The 10,212-nt window shown below is 36.8% G+C and overlaps 1 protein-coding gene across 5 annotated transcripts in view; it reads right to left on the bottom strand.

Moving 5' to 3' along the window:
• LOC140501243 (lipoxygenase homology domain-containing protein 1-like) overlaps positions 1-10,212 on the bottom strand; it is a 680,545-nt gene that overhangs the window by 599,315 nt on the left and 71,018 nt on the right. For all 5 annotated transcript variants that reach the window (XM_072604606.1, XM_072604605.1, XM_072604607.1 and 2 more), the window contains 2 exons: positions 5,875-6,528; positions 4,535-4,706 (listed from right to left, as the gene is read on the bottom strand). In XM_072604606.1, coding sequence (XP_072460707.1) covers positions 4,535-4,706; positions 5,875-6,528 — 826 coding nt within the window. The remainder of the gene's footprint in view (positions 1-4,534; positions 4,707-5,874; positions 6,529-10,212) is intronic.

Below are 10,212 nucleotides of genomic sequence, written 5' to 3'. Positions count from 1 at the left end.
CTCTTAAAACTTTTCTCAGTATTTGGGTAGTTGGAGGGATTACACACACACACACACACACACACACACACACACACACACACATACATATAAACAGAGGGCACAGGGTGAGTTGAATAGGAAGGGATGATACCTAAAAATATAAAATTAAGGGTTGAGAGAGGAATATATTGGGAGGAGAAAGGGAGAAATTGAAAGGGGTAAATTATCTCTCATAAAAGAGGCAAGAAAAAGATTTTTCAATGGAGGGGAAAAGGAGGGGAGGTGAAAGGGAAAAAGTGAAGCTTACTCTCATCACATTTGGCTGAAGGAAGGAATAACATGCACACTCAATTTGGTATGAAAATCTATCTTACTTCAGGAAAGTAGAGGAGAAGGGGATAAGTGGGGTGGGGGGCATGATAGAAGGGAGGGCTAATGGGAGAAGGGAGTAATTAGAAGTAAACACTTTTGGGGAGGGACAAGGTCTAAAGAGAGAATAGAATAAATGGGGGGCATGATAGGATGGGGGAAAATATAGCTAGTCTTTCACAATGTGACTGTTATGGAAGTCTTTAGCAAAACTATACGTATATAGCCTATATTGAATTGCTTGCCCTCTCAGTGGGGATGGGTGGGAAGGGAGGAACAGAGAGAAGTTGGAATTCAAAGTTTAAGGAATGATTGCTAAGAATTGTTTTTGCACCCAAATGGGAAATAAAAAATACAGGTCATGGGGTATATAAATCTATCTTGCCCCACAAGAAAAGAGAGAAGATAGGGAAAAGGAAGGTAGTGGTGTGATAGAAGGGAGGGCAGATTAGGAGATGGGGTAATCAGAATGCAAGGTGTCTTGGGGTGGGGAGAAGGGAGAGATGGGGAGAAAATTTGGGACTCAAAATTCTGTGGAAATTGAAAACTAAAAATAAATTAATTAAAAAAGAAAACAATTGTTTTTACATGTAACTGGGAAAGAAGACATACAGGCAATACCCTACAAGAAAATAGAGGGGATGGGGATAAGAGAAGGGAGAGGTGTGATAGACGGGATAGTAAATTGGGGGAAGAGGTAATTGGAATGCACAGTGTCTTGGGCTAGATGGAAGGAAGAGATGGGGAGAAAATTTGGGACTCAAAATCTTGTGAAAGTAAATATTGAAAACTAAAAATTAATTAATAAAAATTCTGTAAAAAAAAATGAAAAGAAAGGATAGAGATTGTTGACTTGTTTGGCTTTTTGTTGCAAAAGGAAGATGGCCATTAAAATCTGAAAAGAGAGAATGACTATGAGAAAAAGCCAATAAGAGAATAGTTGGCCATCTCTATCATATCTTTGTCCCTAATTTACCAAACTAAAACTTCATTGAATTTCTCCTTTGGCTGAGATCTGGGATTCTCTCTTGGTTGCACTGAGCTATCTTGCCCCCAAAGGGATAGCTCATTTGATGTGTATTATCTGTTACATATTCTCATACACATTTTTTCTCTGATTTTTGTTTTGCTATCAAATAGGTTTATATATGCATCATTAAGTAATAATAATCATTTTGGAAGAAAAAATAATTTGAATTTCTGTACAATGCAACTATAAAAATCAGCAAGTAATGTAAATGACTTCTGAATACTCCAAACACAACAAATGTAATCTAGGCGGCTTACGTTTTTGTAAATATTCTCCTATTTCACTCAAATTGTTAAATTTACTGGCATATAATCTGGCAGAATAACTCCTTATCATTGCTTTAATTTCATCTTCATTAGTGATAAAGATTCCCTAGAACACTCACGCCAAGAGTCATATAGCTAGGGTGATGACAATTACAGCACTTACATCATAGGGTTGCAGTGAGTATCAAATGAGAGAATATGTCCATAAAATGTTTTGCAAACCTCAAGGCACTCCCTAAATTCAATTATTATTGTCACACAAGACAATGTGGTATAGTGGATACATAGTTGGCCACAAATCCAGGAACACCATGGTTCAAGTCCCACATCTGGCACATACAAGCTATGTGATCTTAGACAAGCCATTTAACCTCCAAAATGGTGGATTACTGAGGTGTTGAGCTGCATTGATAAAGAAGCTTCCTCATCCAGGAATTTCCTATACCCATGAAATCACAGGACCAGTTGCTATTCCTATTATCATCACTGTCATCATCTTAGCATGTGTCCTCTTCAAGTCCATCAACTCTATTTTTTAAATTTAATTTTAAGTTTTGTATACCACTATTGGGTAAATAAACCTCATTTGAATTCCTCTGGCTTTTTTCTTATTTTTGTACCTGCTTTAACAATCACTTTTATAGTCATTTCAATAACAGCTTTAAGAGTAACTCCATTGAAAATGAATTCCCTTGAGACAAACTGCATGGAATCCTTTAGATTCAGTGATCCCCTACCAAAAGGCATACCCTCTGACTGATCTAAGACAGCACAAACATCTCCAGCAGGTTCAGGAGTAAAGCTGGATGCAGAGCACATTTATTTTGTTGTCATTGTCTTAATAGGCAGATGACTCTTCAATTCTCAACATTTCCAAACATCCACTGGTCTTTTTATTGTCATTAGAGGGTAGCACTAGATGCTTTTGGTAATATTGCAGTGGTACCCTGGTAGCCATATCCTGGGCTTCATTTGAACAGAATCTCTCAATGTAGAGGAACTCAGCCCCAGGTCTTTTTTATTGCAAGCACAGGCAGAAATTACTATAAAATGTGGCATCATGGAAAGAAAAAGAGAACCAGGATTTATTTTCTTTCTTTGGAAAGGTTTTTTTTTTTAAAAGAGATTGCATGGAATAACACATCCCACTCCTACCCCATTTCAATGGCAAGCAAGTAAAACATTGCAATGCTCTCTTTGAATCCACAAACTTCCGCTGGTTTGCAAATGCAAATTTTTAAATTAAATTTGTTCAATTCAATTATTACTTCAATCATTTTTATGGGACCAGGTGAAGATACATAATACTGCAGATTTAAGGACTTCATTTCTTTCAAAGATCTCCAACACTACTTTATATGTATGACCTCATTTTTGTATCATTAATAGAGACAGATTGATATAGGAGAAAGAACGCTGAATTTGAAGATAAGTCAAGTCAACAGATATTTATTAAGCACCTAGAGTGTGTGAGGCACTGTGCTAAGTATTGGGTCTGAGCACCTAAGTTTGAGTCCTTGCTCCATCACAACTATCGAAATGACCTCCTGTAAGTCACTGAACACCTTGGGGCTCAGCTTCCTCATTATAAAATGTAGGGGTGGGATAAAAATGACTTCTCTCTCCTAGCTTTATCTATACTCCCAAAATCCTTACATTACTAATAAATTATATTCATTAAATACGTTCTACAACAAAGGTAGTTTTCCTTTTTCAAAGATGACTTTATCAGAGACTTTTTTCTTCTACTTCAGTAAAAAATATTGAGATATAACTACTAAAAATATGGGAAACACACTTCTGTCAAACTGTATTATCCTGACCATATATAAAAATTGGTGTATATGCTACAGTGGAGCTTTGTGGCTGACAAATCAAAGATTAATTCCTTAAGAATGAGTGAGGCACTCACTACCTACCACTATCAAAACATGTAGTTTTCCAAATGTGAAAGGGGTTGAAAATAAAAAGGTGAAAGTGGCATTTATCCAAAGCTTTTTCCAATAACACTAAGTACCCTGGCACCATTACCATGATGGAAAATGCTTAACTCTTTCTCCAGGAAGAAAAATGTACACAAGACATGCTTGTAAGTTTAATCTTCATTATTAACATTTTTCCCATCATTTTCTCAAATCTAGACAAACACCAAAACAATAATTTGTAACATTCAAAGATTTGTAAAGTTTCAATGATCACACTGAAACTTTAATAATTGGCTCTTTTGAACCAGTTCAAGCTGGTTCCATCATATGTGTATGTGTGTCTATGTGTGTATGTGTATGTATGTCTATTTGTACAGAGCACGCATCACAGCTTACGGTTTTTACTTCAGAATCAGCAGTCCAAGGTTTTTGATTCTCGAGATTGAACACTTTGAATCTTTTCTCTAAACTAATAAAAGGTGATTTGAAAAGTCTTGGATTGATTCAGGAACGATTGCAAGAAGTTATTATATAAGGATCTGATAAATTATGTCAATTCTGGCTCATTTGCTGAGCCAAACTGAATGCCACTAGATGATTTTTGTGCTAAGCTACAATATCACTGCAGAATTCAGCCAGGTGGAAACCATGACATTTTCCTTCCTCTTGAAGCAAGACATCACACAACCTGTTGGGTGATTCAGCTTGTCACAGGTTGTAGAAAGGAGGGGATGTGACATTGTTTTAGGTAGGTACCTTTTTCCATGATAAAAAATAAGATGAAAAACATTTCGATACATGGGATAACCAAATCCAGATTAGAATGAGAAACACCTTTTAGTTTTCATTTCTCTTTTATTTTCTTTTCTACAATGAGGGAAACTGGTTCATTTCAACACGTATTTTCTCTTGCTGTCAAAAACTCTATGAATAAAAACAGCACTATTTTCTAAGTAACTTACTTCTTTTGCCTTCTGGTTTAGCCTGTCCTTTTGGGTAAATGCGTTTGGATGTCCTTGGTAATTGATCAGGAAGCAGGTACTTCAGAAGGTCATAATTTCCTGGTTTAAATGGTTCTCTTCCTGAAGCCACCACAGCTCCAGAGCTCAGTATAACTGCCTGTAGGCTGGGTACCTCAAAGAAATAGAAAAGGTCACATCAGCAACATGCAACAATATACATTTTGGAAAGTATGGCCACAACTGCCACACATAATACAGGTTTTATTCTTTACACATGGTCATTTTCAATTCTAACCTAAATCTCAAATGAGATCATGCATGTAAAGGAGCTTGTAAAATTAAAACACTATATAAATAGAAAATGTTAGTATTATTGCTAATATTATTATTTGCTTTGATTGGCTAGATAAATCTCCTAGGCTCATAGGAAATAAATGAGAATTCATTGAACTCCTAGGGTGGTAGGTGAAAGTTCTAGGTGTTTTCAACATTTTTCCCCACTCCAGACCTGTGATTTCATCTGCACACAGAACTCCTAGGGTGGAAACTCTTATGATCCATCAGTTCTTCCATAGCTGTAAGCTTGAAGAGTTGTCTGTGCCAGGATTAAGTGTTGGGTTTATGTTGAATAGTTAGTACGTGCCAGAGAAAAAACTTGAACTCCCAGCCTTCCTGACTCCAAGGCAGGTCCTCTATGATCTGCACATGCTATTTCTCATTATACAAATATGAAAGAGATAAATGGCATGTCCACTCTCAATCAAGAGCCTAAGGTATAGCTAGGGAGCAATAACAACACATGACAGGACACATCTGTCCTCTGCCTTCCTCAACCCCAAACCCCAACAAGTGTTCAAGGTGTTGCCAGTCTTACACCTTACTCTGAGCTAAAGAATGAACTGGCTGCAATATAAAGTACTCCTCTAGTTGTACAATAAAGTCAGCAAAGAAGATATACATATATCTTACTTGTGAAGGCATAAGAAAGTCAAAGATACCCCACCCCCACCCCAAGTACCCAAATTAAATACAACTTCTAGTCCCATTCATTGCTATGTCTGCTTACAGGACAAACCTTAAACAGCAGCCATTATAGTTTTAATGTTATCATTATGGTTCCTCTGATTAAATGTGTTCTCCTTGAAGGCAGGAATGATTTTTGTTTTTTGCTTCCGTATGACCAAGGGCAGTACTTAACGTATAGTAAGAACTTGATGAATACCTGGTAATTCATTAAATGATTTATAGCATTCCAGAAAACAAAAGAGTAAACTTCATTCCAGTGGTTGGTGGCCATATCACTAAGTAGAGATGGCTTTCTCTCAGATGTCCCCTCTTACCTTTCTTCCATCTGTGGTATACAGCTTCACAACTGGGTATTGCATGCGCTCAGTCAGGTGTTCCAGAAAGCCCTCAAAGTTCTGGGTGATCTTTCTACTTAGAATTATAAGGTGCCTAGTCCTTGGATCACCATTTTTGAAAACTAAGAGCTTTCTGGGTGTCTGGACCACCAAAGGAAGCTCTCGATGAGCCAGGCCAAACTCCTTCCCCCTGGCCAGCTGTGCAGCACGGCGACGAGCACTGACAGGTCTACTGCTCTGCCAGGGCAGAGGCTTCTGGCGAGCCTTCTCCAAGTCAATGGGTTTTATTTTCTTCTTGTGGGAACAGATGTATGACCTGCCATCCTCTAGGTCCTCCAGATTGGTGATGCTATGGATACCCCGTGGGGTGCTGATATTCCTGACTCCAAAGGGCAATGGAACCTTCCTAGACAAATTGTCAAGCAAGGCATCAAAAGTCTTGAAAGAGCGAGGGTTGACAACCATCTGGATCCCACTGAACTGAGGGTCTCCACTCTTATAAAAACTAATTCTTTTGGCTACCACTGGTTGAGTGACATTGAAGTGTCGAGGATAAGAAGTCTGGCCTTCAGAAGAAGCAGCACGAATCATTGAAAAGTTAGTGGAAGGAGTTTCACTCATTTTGACTGGAATCTAGAGACGAGAGAAAAGGAAAATTCAAACAAATAAAAATAAATCCTATAATAATAACAATAGCAATAATGAGAGCTAGTATTTGTGTAAGTACTCATTTGTTATCTCGTTTGATCCTCACAATTCTACAAGGTAGATCCTATTGTTGTCCCCATTTTACAGATGAGGAAACTGAGGCACAGAGAGGTTAAGTAACTTACCCAGGATGGCACAGCTAGTAAGTGTTTGAAGGAGGATTTTATCTCAGATCCAGTACTCTATCTCTTATATTGCCCTATGACAGTCAAAAGTCATACAAGGTCCTCCTATCAACTGTTCCCAAATCCAAATTTCAGAGAAGTGGGAAGCCTTCAGAAAATTTCCTCTAATTGATAAAACCAGTCTCTGCACTGGAAAGTGAGCTGGTGTGGAGGGATTTGTTTGGCTCTGGGTTGTATTTCTTTTTTGTTTTGTGCTATTTTATTGCATTTTTTGGTTGTGTTAAATCACCTTAATTACTGTTGTCTTAAGAAACAGTAAGCGTTCCCCACAGCTTGGAAATAAGGGTACGTTCTAAAGAAAAACTGAACCAATTGAATAAATGTAATCAGCATTCTGAAGATGAAAAAATATATATTTGTAATTTAAAACTCACTATAAATCTGGCCCCAATCACCCACTTAAATAGATCCAAGCTGTTATCTGAGATTTCTTCATATATCTCCAGTGTAATTTGCAAATCTTATCTGCGTATTCTTTAGGAAAATGTATTCAAAGATCAGAATAGAAACTAGATGTTTTCTTCCAAAGGATAAAAGCAATTATGGTACTCGAGAAAATAAGGCAGAACTGCACAAAGCCGAAAGAGTGGGAAGCTAGAGGATCCAGCAGAGCAGCTGAGTCAGCAAAATTGCAATCCTTTCTCATCCCTGTCATGAGAAACCCTTATCTGACCTTGGGCAGGTTGCATAATCTCTCAGTACTTACTCCTCCATTTATAAAATAGAAATGATGAGAAGTCTTTATCTGTTTCACAATAAAAATATAATAAACGATTCACATTTAGATCATACTTCTAAATTTATATCATCCTTTACTGATGATTCCAGTCTGAATGGATATCTACACAGCGTCCATGTTGATGAGTTCTCTTTCTACAATGGTAGGGCTTGGGAGGCATTTTTCTCTTCATATTTAAATTTACATTTATAAATCCATAACTTCATCCTCTGTCCCTTTAGCCAATAGAGAAGGTTTTTGAAATCTAACTAAAAGATACAACACCTATTATCTCTATGCTGCCAAGCTATGGTGGAGATTAAGGAGTTAACACTGGTAAATCACTTGGGATAAATAGGACTCTGTAAGAATAATGCATTAAGCTATTATGCTCTAATATAGGGCAAGCTAAATACCTCCAAAGGCAATGGGTCAGCATGTGTCCTCCTTTAGTCACATGCCTCTATAAATTTATAGGAAAAACAGACTACCCGAAAAGTGAGACTATTACATTCTAATGTCAGTTCTGCTTTGTACTCTATTGGTTGGCCTGGTCACGTCTCTAATCCGCCATACAACTTTCTCTTCTGCCAGGAGAGCTGTCACCAATCAATCATTTCTTGCTCCTATCTTGTAATCATCCATTTTTCTTAGTTACAACATGCATTTCATTCTATAAACTGATAGAATAGCATTATAGAACATACATTAATTCTATCCAACAGATGTGATGTGCTTATTGTATTCAAGGCACTGTGCTAGATGTCAACATACACCCTGTCCTTAAGAAGTTTATAATCTAATTGGGGAAAAATATAACATCGACACAAATCATGGAGATGACACCTTAGTTTGGCCTTGAAAAAATAGAAGGATTTCCATGGGCAAAGACAGAAAGGAAGTGCACTCCAGGGATAAGGTTTGGCATGCAGAGATGCACTGAGATGAAGTCAAGGAGCATTTCAGAGTCCAATTAAGTCAAAAGGAAAAATGTGGCCAGGTGTGCTGGCACACCTTGTAATCCCTGCTAGCAGGGGATGCCCAGGCTAGTGGATGGCTTACACTTCTGAGCCACAGTAAGGCTAATGCCCACATTAAATCTGGCACCAACAGGGTGAGCGCTTGGAAGCAAGGGGTCACCAAGCTGCCTAAGGAGAGGGAAAGTAGGCCAAAGCAGAAATGGAAGAGCTTCCATGTCCAGGAGTGGCTGCAGTACTTCCAGTCTGGGTAAGATAGGAAGATCCAGTATCAAAAAAAATAATAATGATAAAAATAAAAAAAGAGAATGTGCAAAGGAGACTAGAATGACATATGTAGTACTTATTAATATTTATTTCTACCTATTTTAAGTGATGAAGTTAATTCTTTGCCCTTCGAAGTTTACAGATAAATATAGATATGTATAGATGTATATCCATCTAACTATGCATATATATGCCACACATAAAATGTCCATATGTACATATATGCTTAACCTGATAATATATGCATATGTGTATTTATTAATATACCCATAGTTACATAGTTTAATTTCATTTGTGTGTATATAGAGATGTATGTGTATACATATATGTAGGTATATATACTCATATATGTATATTTAAGAATATATACATATTAGTGCATATATAACTTTCCCCCTAAACCTTTTCCACCCCATATCTTTTCTATTATCGCAGAGGGCAACGCTATTCTCCTAGTTCCTCAGGCTCATAACCTAGAAATCATCCTAATTTCCTCACTATCTTTCACCCCCTATATCCAAGCTGTTGCCAAGGCCTGTAGATTTTATCTTTTCACCATCTCTATCTAACCACATATCTATCTAAATACACACATACATAGACATGCGTACAAATATATACACATATGCATACATGCATATTTGAAACTAGACAAAGAAGTCATCCAAATCACAGTTTAGTGTACTCTATCATTGGAGACAAGGTACTCCACCTTCCTTGCCTGTAGTTGTCTTTTTAGTAGATTCATTAGCCAAAGTTAGACGAAGGAGTTTTAAAAAAACTAAATGGAGCATTTTTTAAAAATCCATTGATTCACTGTGATAATGAAAATGGTCATGTTGAGTCAACAAAACATCTTACAGTAAGTTAAGCACCTATCTCTACAGCACAGCTTTTCCTGTCTCCCCGTGACTCAATCAGACAAATGACAGGCTTTTTAAGATATAAAGTTTCATTATTTTTATTATGTAGTATAAATTAAAGCAACTTATAAATAGGAAGTCTAAAACTGAAAGGAAAATAGCATAGTCTAGCTTGTCACCCCTAATTATACCTCAAACATTTACTATAAAAGAAACTGAAAAAAAAGTATTTCAGGCGTAATAATATGCTATACACCTTATTTCAGGTCAACTTTCTTTACATTGAAGTAAACTAGATTTGCCTAATTTCCCTAAATTGCAAACCTTATATCTTCAATGATATTATATTGTTAATACTGCTAGTGTACTGGACACCATCGATTACCATTCCATAGCTTGATAAAGATACAGCAATACTAAAGTCGAATTAAAAAGAAAAACTCCATGAAATTAGATTTAAAAAATCTTACTTCAGAAAAATGAAAGGTGTTTCTATACTCACCACGAATTGAAGTCTTCCTTAAAAGCTTTCTTTAAAAAAGATTTTCAATTTGCTTGTTAACTTACATAAATTTCATTGGTCATGTAACCACTACACT

Source organism: Notamacropus eugenii, chromosome 4 (genome assembly GCF_028372415.1).
Source record: "Notamacropus eugenii isolate mMacEug1 chromosome 4, mMacEug1.pri_v2, whole genome shotgun sequence".
NCBI lineage: Eukaryota > Metazoa > Chordata > Mammalia > Diprotodontia > Macropodidae > Notamacropus > Notamacropus eugenii.
This window is presented reverse-complemented; position numbering and strand designations above follow the sequence as displayed.